The 23,206-nt window shown below is 47.2% G+C and overlaps 2 protein-coding genes across 2 annotated transcripts; one reads left to right on the top strand and one right to left on the bottom strand.

Moving 5' to 3' along the window:
- Positions 1-2,144: 2,144 nt before the first annotated feature.
- On the bottom strand, positions 2,145-3,378 carry LOC124696587 (shewanella-like protein phosphatase 2). Its single transcript, XM_047229295.1, has one exon. It carries the CDS (start codon positions 3,376-3,378, stop codon positions 2,146-2,148), a length of 1,233 nt encoding a protein of 410 aa, XP_047085251.1. The 3' UTR covers position 2,145.
- A 4,221-nt stretch (positions 3,379-7,599) lies between these two features.
- On the top strand, positions 7,600-10,118 carry LOC124703487 (1,2-dihydroxy-3-keto-5-methylthiopentene dioxygenase 4-like). Its single transcript, XM_047235693.1, has 5 exons — positions 7,600-7,740; positions 7,866-7,938; positions 8,704-8,798; positions 8,907-9,146; positions 9,655-10,118. Exons 1-5 carry the CDS (start codon positions 7,729-7,731, stop codon positions 9,781-9,783), a joined length of 549 nt encoding a protein of 182 aa, XP_047091649.1. The 5' UTR covers positions 7,600-7,728; the 3' UTR covers positions 9,784-10,118.
- The last annotated feature ends 13,088 nt before the right edge of the window (positions 10,119-23,206 follow it).

Here is a 23,206-nt window from a genome sequence, read left to right on the forward strand (position 1 = left end):
TCCTCTTGGGCAAATACTTCTATGCATATTCCTTCTAGGTTATTTATACCATACTATAGTCTCGTAGATAATACACGTAACGAGAAAGGCGTAGAATGCCAAAAGGAAGATATCTTTTGCTTGTTGAAAATCATGAACATCATCAAATTAGATCATTTTGTCTATTTTTGCAGATACTGTCTAAAAAAATTCACTATAATAAAGCTATAATATAAGGCACTGACCATATTAACAAAAGAAATACTGTCCAAAGCACATATTGCCATCTTCCTTGTACATACAATCCAGGTCAGGAGGTGAACTTCATAAGTTATTTTTCCGCAAATAACAATAGAAGTTAATGTGATGCATAAATCAAAACTTATTTCCACAAGGAAAAGAAAAGTTCAAATCATTTCATAAAAAGGGAGAAAAGAATTTAGGCAAGCTCCACTGTTCAAATATATTAAGATTGACAGGAATCCACACGGTGCAGCAACAGTTTTGTCGAGACATGGAAAAGTAAAAGCTAACAGTCACCACTATCAAACTACATCAGAGACCAAGTCCACCATGATCACCATCAATCCATCATTCAGCCTTTGCGCCGCATAGATTAAGGAAGTGCACAAAACAATGTGCAAGTACAAGCCAACAAGCAAGTGGATAGAGCACATGTTCATATCAACAAGAACTGCCTTGCGGGACAGGGAGGTGTAAGCATCAGAATGGGTTAAGCACACGAGAAAATTGCCAGAAGAAACGTGGAAAATAGAAGGCAAGAGGTGTCTGAACATAAGACCGATTCAACTAAGCAACGCTAGGAGAAAACTTGTGGAAAAACTGTGAGCCTACATATGCAAACAGCTGGAAATCCCTTTTGCCTGTCAACTTCCTGTTCGATTACATGGCATACTAGTCCAGTCGCCCCTTTCCTTGTCATCACAAAGGGACAGATCTCTGATTAGACAAACATGAAATCAACCCCACGAATTAGTAGGATATGCATGTGATACACAGCCTGGCAACCTAACATATACTACGCATGCACACCAACAATATTCAAATTTGAGGATGACAGACACTTAATTGTATGTTAGCATGGCCTCGTATCTGGTTGTAGAAAATACAGTGCCTGACTAGGACGGGCAGTATTGTTGCACACCAGATAGCATTGCTGGAGCCTGGGGTGATGCTGGACAATAAAAAAGAATGAATAAGCATGTATCATGCGTGCTGATTAAGAATCTAGTTAGCAAAAAAGTTAGGTTACACTTTTGAAGATAGGAAAATAGTATTGTGCATGATACACTGGATTCAACCTCCGTGAACTAACCGTCCTTTACGTGCAGATTAGCAGTTCCCCACTGATTTTTCTTCAGGTAGAAAAGTTCCACTTGCCGTGAGTCTTGACTAGCCGAGACAGGGGAGGACAAATTCCACGCTGTTCTCACACTTGCCCAACTACTTGTGTTTTGATCTCTTACTCTTGCTGGCCATATGTCAGCACTCTTTGATGTTCTGTTCGTAGCATCATCAACCAAACAAGTGTACAGTATGCCCAAAAGGAAAAATGCCCCCAGTGTTGGAAGGAGAGAAAAAGGTTAGACAAATCGTTGAATGCTTAAGCTAAATGACCATAATCAGAGACACCAGTTCAGGATTTGTAACAGTAAGCTGAGACAGGCCACATCCACAACCTATGCTTCATTGTAAACATGGCTGCTTTGTGAAATTCTTGATATTTTCCACAGGGTCAGTGATTGAGCTGAGCAACAGAAGTTACAAATCATGATGGTTTTGGACACATCACTATTGACAGCACAGTTATAATCCCACAGAGATACTGTCTGATCAAAATTGTCAACATCCACAGCAGCATGGAGAGTATTGACAGCACGCAACTAAATATACTAAGAACCCCAATTCAGCCATTGGCCAATAATTGTATAGGTCAGCAATCTGCAACCAGATGAGCACGCCATCGTGAATTAGGGCAATTGATAAATCAAGGTTGCTTTCATTTCATCCTCGGATAACCAGTACTGAATCAACCAATATTTCCTTCAAGACCATGCGTCCCATCTCTAGCCAGAGCTACCCCTAGTTGGGCATGGCAATCCAATTGGATTGACACTTGCCAAAATATGATATACTAACTCTAAATTAAGCCTTAGCTTCTACGCCTTTCAACCCATGGCTCTCCCTAACCAACAATGCAAGTCCATCCTTTACCTCCCCTTTCTTCTCCAGCGCCGCGGCAGCCTTCTGCTTCCTGTACTTCCAGGCCTCAGCTGGATCCGTTGTGATCACCCTCACCTGTGATCCAGCGCCATTGATTTCAAGCACCTCGGGCAGCCCATTGCCACATCCCTTGGACAAACCAACATCGACCCTGACGGCCTGTGCCCCGCAAACCGCGGTGATCCCCTCGCTCTGTATGGTGTGCCCCATCACCATTCGCTTTGCCCCAGGGATCATCCCAAGGACGCCCTTAAGCCTCTCGCAGTCACAGTTGAAGCCTTCGGAGAACCTCCTGAGCCAGACCACCGCATCTCGGCCGCACACAGACTCTGGCGCCCTGGCATTGTCGCCTTGCTGACCCCGGATCCAGTCGCTGACCTCAGCATTGATCCGCTCCAGCCCGTACTCGACATTGGCCTCGAGGAGGCCGCCGTGGACGAACACCGAGTCGCCGACGACGAGGACGGTGGGGAGGTCGGCCAGGAACCTCCGCGCGATGGGGCCGTCGGGGCGGAGCGCGGCGACGCGGGAGCGGATGCCGTCCCAAAACTCCCGCCTGATGCCGGGGTAGGCCTTGGGGACGCCGAGGAAGGGGTTCTTGGGCGGGTCGAGGTCGCCGCAGCGGCGCTTGATGGCGAGGCCGGCGCGGTACCAGCCGGCCCAGGACGAGAACTCCTGCAGGCCCTGCGGCGTGACGAAGCGGAAGTCGCCGCACACGTTCATGACCTCGTGGTTGCCGAGGATCGGGAGGAACGCGCCGCCCTGCGCGGCGGCGGAGATGCTGAGGCGGCTGAGGAAGTAGAGGAGGCGGAGCTCGTCGCCGCCGCGATCCAGGATGTCGCCGAGCTGGACGGCGAGTGTGGGGCCGGCGGACCAGGAGGTGGAGGTGGGGCTGGAGTCGGGGGGCAAGAGGCCGGCGAGGCGGAGCGCGGCGAGGGACTTGGGGAGGTCGCCGTGGAGGTCGCCGATGGCGACGAGGCGGGAGGGGGCGGGGAGGAAGGTGGCGGCGGGGGTGGGGGTGGCGGGCAGAGGAGGAGGTGGGTTGGTGGGGAAGAAGATGCCGGAGACGGCGAAGTCGACAAATGCGTCGGCGAAGGCGGAGACGGCGGCGGGGAGGCCGCCGCAATTAGGGATGTCGGGGGAGGCGGAAGGCATCTTGGGCTCCTGTTTGGGCGTGGGCTGCTCTGCTCTGCGGGGGCTGCAAGGAAGATACCCAGATGCGTTGGGGCCGGCGGCCGGTCTTATATGTGTTTCTCTCGGAAAGCTTGGACATGATTGGCAGTCAACCAACGTGCAAATACTCTTTTTCTTTTAGAAATAGCACAAATAATCATTCTTCAAAAAAAGAAAAATTTAGGTTGCATCTTTGTCAGATACCATTATAAATAATTTTGTGACACATTTGTCAAAACACACTGCATGGCTAAAAATAAAAAGTTTGTCACCTTGTACTCAAAACTGGTCATAGCATGGTGGCAAAAGTGTCAAACTTTCTCTTTTTTCCATGCGGTGTCTCCCGCTAAATGTGTCACACAATTGTAATGGTATGAGAGGTTTCCGCCGTAGCTGAAGTGACATGGCGGCGCTAAGCCCATTGGCCACTACTCAGTCTTCCTATCGTTGTGAAGTTGGGAGCTTTCTACTTGTAGCCGAGCTCATCGTGGACTTTTGTGCCCTCGGGGTGACTCAGCTGGTTGAAGGACCAGGATGTGACCCTGCAAGGGGTCATGCCTAGCTAGGCTAACTAGGGATGTGCCTAGACGACGGGCTGTTTGGTCCCATTAGCTAGTCATGTGTCATGCATAATCGTAGTGGGTGCTAACTTCTATGATGTGGGGCCTCCTAGCCCCTTTAGCCGGGCGATTTGGCCAGTCGGCTACGGTGGGTTGGCCTGCTAGTGCGGTGAATACCGTCTTGGTATTATGTCGTCTAAGTCTAGGCTCTTCCCTGGTTGGCGGGCTGAAGTTCTCTCGTCTCTAGGTACCCAGTTACCCATGACCCTCTTAGTCAGCAGCACATTCACCAGGCTAACCTATAAATAACCAGGATCCCATACCCCACAACTCACATTTCAATCTTACACTCCCTAGTTAGAGCGATCTAAGAGATGGAAGCAAGCAGAGATGCAGGAGAAGGCAACCAATAAGCATCAAGATGTTCATCAACAACTGGAATAAGAAGGGTTTTAGTCTTCAAAGGTTTAATCATATACAGGGACGGAGCTAGGAAACTGATATAAGGGGGGCCAACTGATACGTCTCAAACGTATCTATAATTTCTGATGTTCCATGCTAGTTTTATGATAATACCTACATGTTTTGTTCACACTTTATATCGTTTTGATGCATTTTCCGGAACTAACCTATTAACGAGATGCCGAAGTGCCGGTTGTTGTTTTCTCGTTGTTTTTGGTTTCGTAAATCCTAGTAAGGAAAAATTCTCGGAATTGGACGAAATCAAGGCCCACGATCTTATATTTCCACGAAGCTTCCAGAACACCGGAGAGGGACCAGAGGGGAGGCCCAGGGCCCCCACACACCATGGCGGCGTGGCCAAAGGGGGGGGGCGCCCCCTACTGTGTGGGTCCCCCGTGGCCCTTCCGACTCCGACTCTTCGCCTATTTAAGCCGTCCTGACCTAAATCTTCGACACGGATTGATGAAACACCAGAAAACCTTCCAGAGCCGCCGCCATCGCGAAACTCCAATTCGGGGGACAGAAGTCTCTGTTCCGGCACCCTGCCGGGACGGGGAATTGCCCCCGGAGTTATCTCCATCGACACCACCGCCATCTTCATCGCCATCGCTGTCTCCTATGATGAGGAGGGAGTAGTTCTCCCCCGAGGCTGAGGGCTCTACCGTAGCTATGTGGTTCATCTCTCTCTTTGTGATCTAGTTGAATATCATCTATGTGTTACTCTGGTGATGTTATTAAAGTAGTCTATTCCTCCTCCATGATGTAATGTTGACGAGTGTGTGCATCATGAAGTACTTGGTATAGGTTATGATTGTGATCTCTTGTAGATTATGAAGTTAACTATTATTATGATAGTATTGATGTGATCTATTCCCCTTTCATAGCCGATGTTGACGAGTGTGCATGCTATTTTAGTACTCGGTATAATTGCGTTGATCTATCTTGCACTCTAAGGTTATTTAAATATGAACATCGAATGTTGTGGAGCTTGTTAACTCCGGCATTGAGGTGCTCTTGTAGCCCTACACAATTAATGGTGTTTGTCATCCAACAAGAGAGTGTAGAGTGGTTTTATTATGTGATCAATGTTGAGAGTGTCCACTAGTGAAAGTATGATCCCTAGGCCTTGTTTCTAAGCATCGAAACTCCGTTTACTTACTGTTCTGTTGCATGTTTACTCGCTGCCATATTTTATTCAAATTGTTATTACCGCTCATATCCATCCATATTACTTGTATTTCACTATCTCTTCGCCGAACTAGTGCATCTATACATCTGACAAGTGTATTGGGTGTGTTGGGGACACAAGAGACTTCTTGTATCGTGATTGCAGGGTTGCTTGAGAGGGATATCTTTGTCCTCTACCTCCCTGAGTTCGATAAACCTTGGGTGATTCACTTAAGGGAAACTTGCTGCTGTTCTACAAATCTCTGCTCTTGGAGGCCCAACACTGTCTACAGGAATAGAAGCGTGCGTAGACATCACCAACTACATGTAAAAATTCTTGGAAGGGGCCATATAGCTAAATTTAGGTAAAACTGCAGGTCAAATCATCATATTAACAAGGGCATTTTCAGAAAAAATTCCAGCATGAGGGGGGGCATGGCCCCAGCCAACCACCTACTGGCTCCGTCCCTGATCATATAGCCATAGTTAGAATCTTAGGCATAGTAGGATAAGCATTTGATCGAGAGAATCACTTCCTTGTACTTGCATCAGTAGGATATGTGTTCTTAATACTAAGCTACACAATCACCTATGGGAACTCATTACAACTTTTCCTAGCACTCTCACTTAATTAAGAGGCACCTAAAAAAACCCTAATGAGGTAGGGCACAAGGCACAACCAAGCATTTTAGTAGCATATGCTTAAATTTAAGCTACAAGCATGTAGCTAACCATTCTGCTACGACCTAAGAGAAGAGAGAGAAGCTAAGAGACCCTAAATAAGAATTACAAGCTCACCTAAGCTACTAAGTAATTTTATAAACAGGAAATAGTCACTAAATGACTGCATCAACTAAAACCTATAAGCTAAGGTCATCCTAAAGCTATTAAGCTAATCCTAAGCTACTGGAACCACTTAATTAAGCAAGAACAATCGTGTGTTAAACCAATTCTACGAACAATCTAGGAGTTAAAAAGTGATAAAAAAATAAGGCTAAGGGCATCATCTATGTATATGACAAAACATGTCTTTAAGATAGGATCCACTTACTACACCATAAGCTAACTAGCCGCACCACAATGTTTATAGGTAAAATTATACAAAATCTGGAACCCACCTGTAAGAACTACCTACTCATATTGTTGTAAGTGAACTTACTTTTCTATCGATATGCGTATTAGATAGTATTATTCTAGTGCGTGTGGACTACTTATAACATCCACTATGTATAATTATAATTCTTAGGGTGTACTTTTTGGCTCATGGTGTGGTTTTTCTTGCACATAGTGGATTTCATGCAATTAGAAATCTGAGGTCTTCAAATCACGCACATCACAATAGGCAAAACTAGTCCAAATCAGCTTTGTATCAGCCTAACAAACCTTTAGAAATCTCCCACACGAAATCGGATGGTAGCCATGTGTGTGAAAGCCCACCGGGGAGCCAAAGACACACTCTTAAGGCTCCTCTACTAAATTGTACCAAAGATCCTCAAATTTACTTGGAGGAGCACAATTGGATAGCTCTGCTTGTTCAATTTTGGTTATAACCTGGAGATTATGCTTCACCAACTCTAGCTGTACTTTGAAAAAAAAAATTAAAAAAATGGGGTATTTTGAAAAGTTTGAGGAGGTATATGTCCGCAGATGGCTAAAATTACGACGTGGGCATGGCCAGTGGTTGGGGTCGCACTGGCGCACCCCAACTACCGGAGTTTGATCTCTGTTAGGGATGAATTTCTGAAATTGTCAAGCCTACTATATCAATAGTGTCTAATTCCTCCTAGATATTGTTTCAATTTAAAAAATACAGTAAAAATATAAATAGTGCAAAAACAATTAAAAATAGTGTGTGGAGATTGCTTGAGATCTGGATGGAAATCTAGCCTCACGTCAAACGTCATCTACTTCGAATCAGTAGTTCCTGCCCCAAAAAAATCAGTGGTTCCTTGTAACAAGATCCACTAGTCACACACCACAGAGCACGCCCAGACAAAAACCGAAGGGGAACAATCTGGATTCTGGAATAGACTGGTAACCATCCGCCTCCTCCACAAGTTTTTATAAGTCCTGAAAGCAGGCAAAACACAAGCCAATCAAGCTGTTGGATTTCCTAGTTCTCGTCCCATTAATTCTGCTCAACATGGCTCTTCAGGTAGCGGGCAGAGTTCGATCCATTTTCTTCCTTGTCTCGATTTTCTATTGGAATCGTGATAAATTTATCTTCCATCTGATGCGATCTATGCTCTAACGCGACCTGCTTGTCCTCTTGATTATTAGGTATGGATGGTGGGGGAGAATGGAGAGGACCTCAAGAACCATAAGGAGTTCCTCCCCGTCTCCAAGCTCGAAGGTGCTAATGATGATTCTTGGCTACTTACGACTTCTCCCCTACACGCTTAATTTCTTGGATTATTGGTGTGCCTCCTGTTTGTGGGGGCGAAAAAAATTCCCCTCTCTAGTCAACATATCTAGGACATGGCTTTTATTTGTTGGATATCATGCATGGTCTTATGCAAACACTATTTTGTAGATAACGATGCCCTGCAACTGCTTGAACAGAGGATACTTTCGGTTGGTCAAATAATTTTTATCTGTTCACTGAGATTTACATCTGAAATAATACGTGTTCTTATATATAGCAGTTTGATCCATGATTGCTTAGTGTGGAGACTGTAGAAATGCTGTTTAGCTGTTGGTGTTGTTGTTTCCTGGAGATTTTGGTTCTTGAGCTATGAATCACTACTTTCTTTTTGTGGAAATGGGCAATTGTATTAAAGCATCAACCTGATACAAATAAACAAACCCAGTCTGTGTCTCGTTGCATATGTCTGACAGGCATCCTTACGTGGAGCAATGGGCCCATAAAAGAGACTGGTTTAAATGTGTGAACTAGCCATGGTTCTTGATTCCACTCGGTGTCGGTTCCAACTATATATCATGCATGCCAATTAATACATAATCTGTTCTTCACTGAAAAGGAGTGTACATGATGTCATTATACCTAACTAAGGCGAGTAAACAAGGTTTCTAGAGTCTAGAGAATGAAACTCACTTCTTCTATCAGACATGCTTTTCTAGGCAACCTACGGTACGGTACTGATCCTGTTTTTTCCAGAGATTGGTGTGTTATACTGGCATTTGGATCCAAAGCAGTCAGAAAGTGAAGAAGAACTATCGAAAATCCGCAAAGACAGAGGATACAGCTACATGGTTTGCACTTCTCCCATTGACTTTTAATGCCTTTTCGCTTCTCTTTACGTTTGCACGGCTTGTGTATGACATTCTAATCTGATACTGTGACATGTATCGCTGCTGAAGGATCTTCTTGACATATGCCCTGGCAAGTTGGAAAACTATGAGGAAAAGCTGAAGAACTTCTTCAGAGAGCACATGCATGCCGATGAAGAGATCCGTTACTGCTTGGAGGGTGGTGGGTACTTTGATGTACGCAACAAGGATGACAAGTGGATTCGGATTTGGATAAAAGAAGGTGATATGATCGTGCTGCCTGCTGGGATTTATCATCGGTTCACCCTTGACACCGCCAACCATGTAAAGGTATTGATTGGGATCTTATATGCGTTTACTGCTGAAGATTTCATTCAGCTCTTGTATCACATTTTGCATTGAAATGGCTGATAGCATCTTTTTTGTGAATCAAGCTAAATGAAAAATATGGTTTTGTTGTTAAGGACATTTCTAGAACCAACAAAATAGTTTCCGAAGTGACAACACAGAGCCAATTATTCATGTAATGCTACTTGTTGAGGATAAAAAACGAAACGAATAAAATGTTTAACTAGTATGTCATCATAGATGTACAATACAAGTTTGCCAAGCTAGATAGTGCATTCATAGATATACAGTAAGCTAGATAGTACGCTCCAGTTAAACAGAAAAAATATGTTCGTAGGATGCAGAAACTAGGTCAGCTGGTAAAGAGCTGTACTGTTAAACAGCATGTAAGCAAAGAGACATCTTTTGTATAGAAAAGGTGAAAAACTATGATTTGCCAGATATTAACTGGGTCCTGATGAACACATTATGGTGATTTTTTTGTGCTCAGCTCATGAGACTCTTCATCGGGGAGCCAGTCTGGACCGCGCACAACCGGCCTCAGGAGGACCATCCGGTCCGGCAAGAATATGTCAAGAACCTCACGGACAATGCTGGTCTTCCTCTCGCAGCACACTGAAGTTTACGATCTGGGGGGTCGCCACTCGGCTATGTACAATTACTGTGGACACATATACGGTCACACACTTCGACGAAATAATGTTGTATTGCCATGTATCATGATGCCAGATAGATAAGTGCTACCAGTTATTAATCATACATAGATCTATCACTTGTGGTACTTGCAGTGTGGTGAAGTTACAATATAGTCAAATGGCTGTTTATTACTGTATTATATATCCAGTCGAGTGGTTGCTATGTTACCTGTAATAGCAGTGGTTTATCTGTAGTCTGTGCATCAGGATTGATCCTGTGAATGCATGGTAGTAATGAAAAGTGCATGTGATCAGCCCATCGGCAGTTTTCTGGGTAGTGTGATCTCTTCTTCATACAGAGAGAGCCGAATCTTTCTATGCAAATGGTGTGCTGAACACAATATCATCATTTATTTGTTTTGAGAGTAGCGGATGAGTTCAACCCCCGGTCTTTGCATCTGGCTCACAATGAACCGTTTATTACCTGCAAATACAACAAAGAAAACAATCAAGTGTTTATTAAGCAATAAGATGTTGCCGAACAAAGATGGATTTTACCACTTTTATTTCACTTAATGCTAAAGGCTGAAAGAAGGGAACAAACAAAATGGTCGACTAAACATATTATTGTTTGTCGTAAACAATTATTGTAAAATTCTTTTGATAGGTCTTAGTACTATCAGTATCAACTATAAGATATTGAAGTGTTCACCGTTTATCTGATTAATTCGTACTATGGGCATCATTTATAAATTTGACTGCTTTACGGGCTGCCCTTCAAAAGCATTTGTTTTTCTTCTGCACGGTTCCATCACATCAAGTCTAGAAGATCTTCATGATGCAGACAACCTCATTACCGATCTGCACGACATCATCCGAGCAGCACAAGTTGATGACCTCACGACGGATTTGAAATAGAGATGAGATTGATTAAAGAAAAGAAGGAAGAAAATGGGGAGTGATGTTTTGGAACATGGGAGCATATGCTTCCTATATTTTGAAATGCATCTTACATACATTTTAAATTTCAAAAAAATTGAAACAAAAAATTCGCACGTACATCTTCATGTGCTACGCGCTCACAAAGTCGTTTCATAAAAAATGAACTTATCATGTGACGTGTGTAAAAAAGACAAAATTCAGTGCTGAAAACAATGCTTTTCACAGGATAAGTTTTCTCTTTTTTACATAGTCCATAAAAAATATTATTTTTTTCGTGAAACTTGACGCATACACATATATTATGGAGATGTACATGTAGACTTTTTTATCAAAAATTTTCCACACTTCGAAATATGTTTTGTTGGTAGAGGGAGCATACGCACCCGGGAGCCGAATTGAATTTCCGGAAGAAAATGCCCCAAATTAGAGGAAAGAAACCCAATATGGTGCCAAATCACCGAAGCAGCACACCAATCAAAAGTAAACATAACGTGCACCAGACACCAAAATGAGTACTCAAATGGTCGTGAGGTATGATTCCGAGCTCGAGAATTTTTTAATCTGAACAGTAGGTTTCCCCACTGCCAATTTTTATTAATTTTTGGTTTTAGAGATGTACAAGAGCTAAATAAAAAAACAAACAAACAAAATAACTAGAGGTTATCTCTAAGGCAGATTAGCTAAACTAGACTAAAAGATCTTAAGGGAAGGATTGCACTCAAGTTCTCATGCCAACATAGGACTTCCTGATTTCTTTGTGAAGTAGCAAGGTGTTAGACTGTATATGTACGTAGAGCTTCTGTGTATTATACCTGTAACATTGTACATATTATACACTATAAATATAAACCCTACGCCAACCCTATTGGGTGTCGAGCGTTCCCAAACCCTGTTTTACATGGTATCAAGACCTAAACCGATCCAATGACTTCCGCCGCCCTCTCCACCGCATCGGCCGCCGCCGCCTCGTCGGCCGCCATCGCCTCGTCTCCCTCCGCCTCGAGCACGCCGGCCACCTCTGCGGCGTCGTCGGGCGCCTCCTATCCCGCGTCGGCCGTCGCTGCCCTGCCAGCGTCGACCGCCTCGGTCTCCATCGCGTCGACTACGTCGTCTACTTCCGCGATGCAATCTGCCTCGACCACCGCGTCAGTGTCGCCGTTCCTTGCGGCGCTTCTCACCGGGACCGCTCCTCCGCCCCTTGTTCCGCCGCTGATCTCCACGCGTGCGGCGGGCTCGATCTTCGCCAACGGCGCCGGGTGGCCCTTCTCCACCCTGGTCTCCCCGCTAGCCCAGGCGCCATCCCCACCATCGGCGCCGCCTCCTGCGCCAGCCCCCTCGGCACCGCCCCTGGCTCCCTCGCCTGCGTATTACACGCCGGCCCCGGCTGCTCCTGCGCCGATCACGGCTCCTTCTGGCGTCCCTGGCGCCGCTGCTCCGCTGCCGTCGCAAGCCGCGTCGGCGCCCCTGGTGCCCTATGGTGCTGGTCTATACGGCCAGCCCTTGTTCTATGGTATGCCGCCCCTCTCCTATGGGCCGCACTCTCCGCCGCCGCCTCCACCCGTCGTGGACACGCCGCCTGTTGCCGTCCCTGCCCCTGTGCCTGCTGCTGTACCGGATGCTACCCAGGCTATACCTGCTGCTCCGTTCCACTTCGCCCATCTTCTGACGGTCAAGCTCAACGCCAACAACTATCTCCTGTGGCGAGCCCAAGTACTGCCTCTTCTGCGCAGCCACTATCTCGAGGGCTTCGTTGATGGGACACTGCCGTGCCCTTCGGCTGTGATTCAGGTTACAACGGCTGACGGTGCTCCGATGGTTATCACTAACCCGGCGCCTCGCCTTTGGGTCGCTCAGGACCAAGCCATCCTTGGCGCTATCCAGTCCTCGCTCACTCCCTCGGTGGCGGGCATGGTTGTCTTTGCTACGTCCTCGCGCGACGCTTGGGCCACGCTGGACTCTAGCTTCTCCTCGCAGTCGATGGCTCGGTCTATGGCAATCCGCACTAAACTTGGTGAAATCAAGAAGCTGGACTCCTCCATGTCCACCTATTACAATAAGGTCAAGGAGATGGCGGACATCCTTTCTTCTATTGGGCAGCCTCTCCGCGATGAGGAGTTCACCTCCTTCCTTCTCAACGGACTTGATGAAGACTATGAGGCCCTCGTGGAGAACATCAACGGTCGGGACACTCCCCTTCCGCCTCGCGAGCTCTATGCTCGCCTTCTCAATACTGAGCAACGTCGCCTGAGGATGCGTCCTGATGGTCCCTCTGATGCCGCAGCCAACGCGGCCTACCGCGGTGGTGGACGTGGCCCTCGGCGCAGCCGCGCGCGCCAGGTGGGCCTTCGCCGCAGCTCACGCCAGCCAGCCCCACCGCCCCCGCCCCAACAGCAACACCGCTGGCCGCGGCCGTGCTCCGGCAAGTGTCCGGGCTGTGGCACCAAGGTCCCCTGTCAACTTTGCGGCATTGAGGGCCACCTTGCTTCTCGGTGCCATCGACGCTTCAAGCAGGACTTTCTTGGTATTGGGAATGATGGCCGCGGTAATGAGAAACAAGCGGCTCTCGCGACCCAGGGGTCTACTTCGTCCTACCCTGTTGATCCCACGTGGTACATGGACACTGGCGCTACTGATCATCTGACACATGATCTCTCTCACCTCACCTCGCGGGAGTCCTACACCGGCCACGACCAGGTTCGCACCGCTGATGGGTCAGGTATGCACATCTCCCATGTTGGCCAGGCATCCCTTCTTACCCGTACATCCAAGTCCATTCATCTTCGTAATGTTCTTCGTGTTCCCTCGGTCACTCGCAATTTACTGTCTGTTAAAAAGCTCACTCTTGATAATGATGTCTTTGTTGAGTTTCACCCTTTTCATTTTTTTGTCAAGGACCGGGTCACGCGGGACGTTCTTCTTAGAGGTTGGAGTCGCCATGGTCTTTACTCCCTTGATGTGCCTGCCGCCCCCATGTTCTCGGTGCCGTGCGAGCTTCGTCATCACATTGGCACTCTCGCCTTGGTCATCCCTGCCACTCCCATTGTTCGTCATGTGCTTCGTCGTCATGATCTTCCATTTGTGTCTAGTAATAAAGAACCTGCGATCTCGTGATGCCCGTCGGCAAGGCAAGAGTCATCGATTACCCTTTTCAGTGTCAAATTATGTAGCCAAAACTCCTCTTGAGCTTATTTATTCAGATGTGTGGGGCCATGCCCAAACTTCTGTTAGTGGTCACAACTATTATGTCAGTTTTATCGATGCTTATAGTCGCTTTACATGGATTTATCTGCTCAAACGCAAGTCTGATGTGTTTGATGTCTTCTTGCAATTCCAACGTCATGTAGAGCGGCTCCTCAAGGAGAAAATTGTTTATGTTCAGTCCGATTGGGGGGGGTGAGTACCGTAATCTTAGTTCTTTCTTTCAGAAGCATGGCATTGCTCATCGTGTAGCATGTCCTCATACTCACCAACAGAATGGCGTAGCTGAGCGTAAACACCGTCACATTGTTGAAACTGGCATAACTCTTCTTGCGCATGCATCTGTTCCTTTTCGTTTTTGGAGTGATGCGTTCGTTACAGCCTTGTTTTCTTATTAACAGGCTTCCCTCTAGACTTCTCAATATGAAAACACCTGTTGAGCTCTTATTTCATGAACCTCCAGACTACACCTTTCTCAAAGTATTTGGCTGTGCGTGTTGGCCACACCTACGTCCCTACAACAGTCGCAAACTGGAGTTCCGTTCCAAACAATGTGTTTTCCTTGGCTATAGTTCTATGCACAAAGGGTACAAGTGTCTCCACATTCCATCCAATCGTGTCTACATCTCCCGTGATGTCGTCTTTGATGAAAACCTGTTTCCGTTTGCCCCCCGCTCCACCCGTGTCTAATACTCAGCCCTTGGTTTCTACTCCTACTTTGCCCGGTCAATTTGATGATGTTGCATATTCTCCTATTTTGCTTCCTAACCATGGTGCGGGTGTTGGACGAGGTGCTCGCCTTGAGCTTCGGATGATTCCCCTCCGGCTCCTCCTCGCTGCCCCTGTTCACGTCGATCCGGTGGAACCGTGCATGGCCCATGCACCGTCCTCGGTCGCCGTGCTGCTGCCCGCGCATGTGCCTCAGCACACTGCCGCGCCTGGCACGTCCTCGCCTTCTGCTGAGGAGCGCCCTGCGTCGCCCACGCCTGGGTCGCCCGCGGCGACGCCTGCTGCCTCGTCGCCTGCCTCCTCAGCTGGGCCGCCTCCATCGCCGACTGGGCCCATCACCGCCCCTGTTGCCCGCGCCACCGGCACCTGCTGCCTCGTCGCCTGCGCCTGCATCGCCGTCTGCCTCGCCACCTGTGACCACAGTTCCCCCTTCTACCGTGGCTGCCCCTGTGCCATCTCGACCTCACACTCACAGTCGGAGTGTCATCTCTCGACCTAAGGAGCGCACTGATGGGACTGTTGCTTGGCTTGCCGCGTGTCTGTGTCAAGCGGTTGCGGATCCTACTGCTGAGCCTCGTCATTATTCTGCAGCCATGCAGATTCCTCATTGGCGTCAAGCTATGGACCTTGAGTATCAGGCTCTTCTCAAAAATAAAACATGGTCCTTGGTTCCGCCACGGTCAGGTCTCAATGTTATTGACTGCAAATGGGTGTTCAAGGTGAAGAAACATGCAGACGGTACCATTGAGCGCTATAAGGCTCGCTTGGTGGCAAAGGGATTCAAACAGCGGTATGTATTGATTATGAGGATACATTCAGTCCTGTTGTCAAGCCAACCACCATTCGTATTCTCGCTTTCCGTGGCCGTTACTCGTGGGTGGTCTCTCCGCCACCTGGACGTTCGTAATGCTTTCCTTCATGGAGTTCTTGATGAGGAGGTTTACATGCGTCAGCCACCTGGGTTTGCTGATCCTTCTCGTCCTGACCATGTCTGTCGCTTGGTGAAGGCCTTGTATGGCCTTAAGCAAGCTCCTCGTGCCTGGCATGCACGCCTTGGAGCTGCTCTTCGTGCTCATGGTTTTATTCCCTCTACAGCTGACACGTCCCTGTTTCTGCTTCAGCGTCCAGAGGTCACTATGTATCTCTTGGTCTATGTTGATGATATTATCCTGGTCAGCTCCTCCGCTCACCGCTATCGATCGTCCGGTTGCTTCTCTTGGGGCTACTTTTGCTGTGAAAGATCTTGGGAAACCGCACTATTTCCTTGGTCTTGAGGTGACTCATGATGATACTCGGACCGTCTCTCACTCGAAGAAATATTCTCGTGGATTTGCTTCGTCGTGTCTGGCATGCTAGACAAGTAAGCCTCGCTATGACTCCGATGTCCACCGCGGATGTCCTTACAACTGTCGATGGTGTGCTCTTGTCTTCTGAGGATGCGACGGAGTATCGCAGTGTTGTTGGTGGTCTTCAGTATCTCACTATTACCAGGCCGGATATATCTTATGCGGTTAACCGCGTCTGTCAGTATTTGCACTCACCCAGAGATCCTCATTGGGCTGCTGTGAAGCGCATTCTGCGCTATATTCGCCATACACCGTCCTATGGACTTCGTCTTCGTTCTGCTCCTTCAGCCTTGTTGTCTGCATTCTCTGATGCGGCACCGGGCTGGTAGTCCCGATGATAGGCGATCCACGGGGGATATGCAGTATTCTTTGGTCCTAATTTGATCGCCCGGAGTGCTCGCAAGCAAGCTACGGTGTCTCGGAGCAATGATCGAAGCCGAGTATAAAGCTGTGGCAAATGCTACCGCTGAAATCATCCGGGTGCGCTCATTGTTACGAGAGTTGCGCATACCGCAAGCTCGTCCTCCTGTTCTTTGGTGTGACAACATTGGGGCGACATATCTGTCATCTAATCCCGTATTTCATGCTCGAACCAAGCACATCGAAGTTGACTATCATTTTGTGAGGGAACGTGTTGCACGGAAGCTTCTTCAGATCAGGTTTATCTCCTCCAAAGATCAACTTGCCGACATCTTCACAAAGCCACTGTCCTTGCCCTTGTTTCAAGGTCGTCGGCGCAATCTCAACTTGTTAGATGTTAGATAACAGAGTTGAGATTGAGGGAGGGTGTTAGACTGTATATGTACGTAGAGCTTCTGTGTATTATACCTGTAACATTGTACATATTGTACACTATAAATATAAACCCTACGCCAACCCTATTGGGTGTCGAGCGTTCCCAAACCCTGTTTTACACAAGGACATCTCACCCTTGAACTTTCTTCGACAACTTTAAAGATTTGGGGAACTATCCTTGAAGAGGAAATCATTCCTGTAGGCCCAGCAGACCAGCATGATGATCTCAAAAGAGAAGGGCTGGTTGATTGCCTGCTTTAAACCGAAGATGAATTCTAGGACCGGAGTCTGTCGAAACTGGGCCACAGGAGGAGACCAACAAGGGTAGAGATATTGCCAACACATTACGAAAAAATGGCACTCAAAAAAGAGATGATCCGAGCTCGAGAATGACCTATTCTTCTCCGATTTTCTTCTAATGTGGTGCAATTTGTTTCCTTTGAAAGTGTGGAAGTTAACCAAGACATTTATGGCAATTGAGAGTGTTGGGTGGATATACATATGAAGGCACAACCATGCGATATCATCGTCAATATTCATCATCTACGTATAATTCATCTGCAACAAAACCAATTTACAAGCCTAAAAGTACGCTCAAACAACAGACCACTACAGAGGGGACGACGACCAACAATCATCAAAAACACATTACAACCAACGCCACAAAACTACCTATGACCTAGGTGTCACCTACACATGCTCACAACACCAAAACCCACACCAAAGGAAAAACTAGCAGTACGGAGTGACCCTTCGCTCGTGAGGGGTTCCCCAGGCGTTTAGTTTTCCTCTGCCTCCCGTCGGCGGCCGCCTCCGATCTGGCCGCCTGTGTGGCCTTCAGGCCATGGAGGTGCGGCGGATCACGGCTCTCATTGGCGGGAGGGCTCTGTGGTGACCCTGCATACCACTGCATGTTGTAGTATGCCAGTCGTTGATATAACATTCGCGAAGTACCATTCCGCAAATATCACATCCCTCAGAGTAGTACAACAGAACATAGCAAGGTCCATAACTCATTCACATATTATTACAATACACATACACCAGTCGTCTCGGAGCTCCTCTTGGGTCCTAAGAGGAGATCTCCTGGGTTCGAGGTGAACCCAACTCAACTTACAATACCATTGTCTCATTAAACAAAACATTTATTTAATCGAGCAGCCACATGGTAAGAGTTTGTGCTGCTCGGCTACTGCTACTCCTCAGATATCTCTAGGCTTGTTCTTCTCCGGAAGCCTCCCCGGATCCGTAGACGATGATGTAGTCTACGCCTTCAACTCCTCCCGAGAGGTCGGTGCATCATAGCCGATAACCTCGGCTCCTTCATTGTTGTCGTAGTCCTCCTCCGGACGGTTCGGACAATCTAAGCATGGGATTTAAGAGTGGTATGAGTACGAGCGTACTCAACAAGTTCATTATAGATAAGAGGTGTTTAATGCACTAGCTACGATATTAGACCGGAAAGTCTAATACCAATGCAAGTTTTGATAAACATTTCTTCAAGAGATTGCTTTTATTTCAAAGAGCTATGTCCGTCAGCCTTCACCGGTTTACTAGAACTTCATGGAGCTCCTTTCCGGCCGCGTTCGCAGTTCCTCAATCCCGAAACAGGGAGTGACAGGTCACAGTTCTTTACACTCTGCAGAGGTGTGTTGCTTTACCCATAAGAGATCTTAACCTTGGTGCCAACCGGGCAATTCCCCGTCCACACTTCCTATGGTGTGAGGCCCGGTATAAGGTCTAGCCAATCATGTTCCTCCGCTACCTCGAACACCCACCCTTTTGTAAGATTGTCCTCCCCTATATCCATGATGAGACCGTTCCGGGCATTAATATGCCTTCCCCTATCATCATGGATAGACCGTTCCGGACACCTTACAATCCCTCATAGACCGCAATACCGTGGGGACTTAGGACTCCCCAGCCTCACCATCTTGCTCCTTCGGGCGACAAGTGTACTACGGACTATGCCGTGGGGACTTAGGACTCCCCAGCCTCACCAGCTTGCCCCCTTGGATTACAAGTGTACTACGGTAAAGCGCATCCGTTGATGAACGAGAGGTGGAAACACTTTTGACTACTCCGTCCCACTCCGGATCTTATGGTTAACACGGGTATTACGACACAAGAATCACTGGCGACATTTGTTGTTTAATCCTAGATGGATATAAACCCGTGCAATGGAACCTCCACCATATCAACACAATCCATGGTTCCATTGCCCACCACTTAGTTAGATTCATAGTTATGAAAGTAGTGGTTTTATTTTTGTGCAATAGTGATAACCATAATACTTTGCAAGTAATTTGATAGAAATACTCAAATGACATGAGCAAGTGATGAACTTGCCTGAACACCGCAAAGTTCTGCAGCTTGGAAGGTATGGACTCGACCCTTGTCCTCTTGTTCTGAAAAATAGCATCATTGTCCGATAAGGGCAATGGTTAAAGAAGCAATAATGCATGATTCCAGTTTTAGGGTTTGTTTCCCCCCCTTCCGATGTCGTTGTTATTTTATGAGAGGTTAGATACTAAGAACATCTTAGGGATACTTGAATTAGAGTAAATCCAACCTTGAAATGTTGTCAAGGTGTTTTGAAGTCCAAAGGCATTAATGGACTTATTTTTGTTATTGAAAAATATATGTGTGATTTAAATGATTATTTAAATCCTCAAATTAAGACCCATCCTTAATTGTCTTCAAAAATTCTCTTTGATATTTTATTTAGGTAGAGAATTTTATGCTGATCAATTTTCATATTTTTAATTATTTTTTTTAGAGCTCTTATCAATTTTCTATTTAATTTCATAGTTTCTGGTTTTTAATGAAATTGTGAAAAGTCTGTTTTGCCCCTTGGGCCCACTCGTCGGTGGCCCAACGGGTTAGGTCGGCCGACCCACCGGTCCCGGCCCGACCAGCCCCACTTCTCTCTCTCTCGCGCGCGTGTGTGTGAAACCCTAACCCTAATCCCCTCTGGCGATTCTCGTCGCCCATGCCTTTGCCGCCCGATTCCGGTGAGCTTCGCCGGAGTTGGCCCCGCCGTGGTGCGTAATCGATGCGCCTAACGACGGCGGTTCTCCTCATCCGCGTCGATCTGGAGCGGCGCTGCTCCATCTCGTCTTCGTCTACCTCTGCGGCGGCTAGGGTTACGGGATCTGGCGATCCCGCCGCTCCTGGCGCTGTGGTGCCGCCGTGGCTTCGCCACCGTGTGCGCGAGCTGCCGTGGTACCGCCATGGCCTGGCGCCGCCGTGCTCCGGTGCGTGCCGCCGTGGCCGCCATGGCTACACTGTCCTTCTCGACTCCAAGTAAGTGCGCCTCCCCTTCTGCTCCTCTTACGTGCCTCGTCCTTCTTCCTCTCGCTAGCTCTACTCGTCTGTGTCGTGCTTGCCTGCACAAGAGCTGTTGTGCTCTTCTGTAGCGCCATGGTGTCTGCTCTTGTTGTGCCAAGCTGCTGCGCTATGCATGTGCTGCTGCTGTGTGAAACCCTGCCATATCTTTGTGCAAGAATTCTTGGTCTAATTGATTGCTATTCTTTCATTTCTTGCTTAATTCCCTCTCTGTGGCTCGTTCTTGTTACTATGCTCGCCGGATACTCAAGTGTATTCATATTCTGCTTGCTCATGAGCATCTTGTAATGCTCATGGACTCGCTAAATTGCTACTCGGACATGCTACAACTAATTCAATTGCTTGCTTAATGGCTTTGGTTGTTGTTATGGCTTAATCATATGTGTGTGCCATTCATGTCTAGCTTGATCCAGTGGTACATCATGTATTTGATGTGCTTCTGGATACAATTATAAAGCCTGATGCCCTTATCTGGGATGCAATTGTTCAGTTATTTAATTATCTGTTCATGTGTCAATTACTTGGAATGAGTTCTAGCATGCAGTAGCATGCTCTAGCAAGCTTCTGGTGATCATGTGATCACCAGTTGCTTGTAAAAGCTGCTCCTTAGTGTCTGTGGCTCACTGTTGCTCACTCTGTGCCGTGTGTGTATCATACGGACTTAACCTCGGTGGGTATTGCTTGTTGGCTTATGCAATCGCTGTTGCTTGCACTGATCCATTGGATCACTGCAAAGCCCTGTTGCTTTTATTGATTTGTTTTGTTCACTTATCTGTGTTGCCTGAATTCTACTGAAGTGGATAAGTGATGTGAGCTGCTGTGCAGTTGTGATCATCTAATTAATTGTGACAGGGCTAGATGGATGCCAACTCTCAGTTGTGTACCCTAGCCCTTTACTGAATCCAAATGGATAATGAGGTATAGGTTCTTGTGCTGGCTTAGGGTTGAGGTGGCCCTGGCAGCACTTGTGTTGCTGTCCTGGTTGCTCCCCTATCTGTGGTTTGCCATGATTTGTGTTGGCTGGCTGGAATGGATTAATTGTTCACTGGCCTGGTCCAATCTTGGACTTCCAGTGACCTTTTGGTGTTGACAAAATATATAGACACATGATAGTCTATCATGTCTGATGGCTTAGCTAGCTATGGGTTGTCAAGTGAGATTGGTAGCTAGCCAGACTTTGAATCCATGTTGGATTTCTCTGGTTATGTCCCAGTGTGGACATAACCAGTGTTCCCTGGATGATTTCTACTGGCTGTTTTCTCTGTTTGCTTCAACCAAATGACTGGATAGCCAAATGATGATACAATCTGGGTTTCCTACCCTTCTGTGCTCCTGTGATGCATAGCATGCTTATATATGAGCAAAACTTGGTTTTGCTCAGGTTGATTTGGTTTATACCTCACTCCAGCTCCTAGAATGAGTTGTTGGTGTAGAGGATTGCTTCTGGTGGTTTTGATTTGCCTGCCCTTCTCCTCCTTGCAAGCTTGTGAATCTTGGTTTGGTTCAGTGGTGATCTGAGACAGGTTGAACAGCTCTGGCTGTTCTTCCTGTTCTTGGTGTTCTTACTCTTTGGAGATGCTGCCGATGAAATGGCTAGGGTTCACTGTTGAAGAGGTTTATATATGGCTGGCCTCTTCTCCCCCTGGTCGACAGCAAGGTCTGGTCCTTTTTGGTGACTCTCCCAGGCTTGTGTGCTGTGAGGCATGCACACTAGCTGGTGAGCTGCCTGTGTGTTTGCTGCTTGGTACTTGGTCCAGTGAGTGGATCAGCTCGGCTGATCATGGTCATATCCTCTCATTTTCATTTTTCTTGTTAACCTGCTGATGTCTACAGGAGCTTCTATTCTTGTAGACAGTGTTGGGCCTCCAAGAGCAGAGGTTTGTAGAACAGCAGCAAGTTTCCCTTAAGTGGATTACCCAAGGTTTATCGAACTCAGGGAGGAAGAGGTCAAAGATATCCCTCTCATGCAACCCTGCAACCACAAAGCAAGAAGTCTCTTGTGTCCCCAACACACCTAATAGGTGCACTAGTTCGGCGAAGAGATAGTGAAATACATGTGGTATGAATAAGTAGTAGCAACGGCAACGACACCAGAAAAGTGCTTTGCCCAGGACAGTAAACAAGCAGTAGTAATGCAGCAGTAGTAATGCAGTAAAACAGTAAACAAGCAGTAGTAACTCAGCAGTATTTAGGAACAAGGCCTAGGGATTACACTTTCACTAGTGGACACTCTCAACATTGATCACATAACAGAATAGATAAATGCATACTCTACACTTTTGTTGGATGATGAACACATTGCGTAGGATTACACGAACCCTCAATGCCGGAGTTAACAAGCTCCACAATAATGCTCATATTTTAGTAACCTTTAGTGTAAGATAGATCAACGAGACTAAACCAAGTACTAGCATAGCATGCACACCGTCACCTTCATGCATATGTAGGAGGAATAGATCACATCAATATTATCATAGCAATAGTTAACTTCGCAATCTACAAGAGATCATGATCATAGCATAAACCAAGTACTAACACGGTGCACACACTGTCACCTTTGCACACGCGCAGGAGGAATAAACTACTTTAATAACAAATCACTAGAGTAGCACATAGATGACATTCAACTAGATCACATAGAGAGAGAGATGAACCACATAGCTACAGCGGAGCCCTCAGCCCACGGGGTGGATTACTCCCTCCTCATCATGGAGGCGGCGATGGCGGTGAAGATGGCGGTGAAGGCGGCGGTGGAGATGGCTCCGGGGCAATTCCCCGTCCCGGCGGGTGCCGGAGAGCAGAGTTCTGTCCCCGAATTGGAGTTTCGCGATGTGGCGGCGCCCCGGAGTCTTTCCGGAGTTCCGTCAAAAGTTATCGAAGTTTTAGGTCACGACGGCTTAAATAGGCGAAGAATCGGAGTCGAAGGGTCTCCGGGGGCCCACACCCTAGGGGGCGCCCCCTTGGCCGCGCCGGGTGTGGTGTGGGGCCCCCGTGGCTCCCCTCCGGTCCTTCCGGGTGTTCCGGATGCTTCCGATGAAAATAGGAACTT

Source organism: Lolium rigidum, chromosome 3, assembly GCF_022539505.1.
Source record: "Lolium rigidum isolate FL_2022 chromosome 3, APGP_CSIRO_Lrig_0.1, whole genome shotgun sequence".
NCBI lineage: Eukaryota > Viridiplantae > Streptophyta > Magnoliopsida > Poales > Poaceae > Lolium > Lolium rigidum.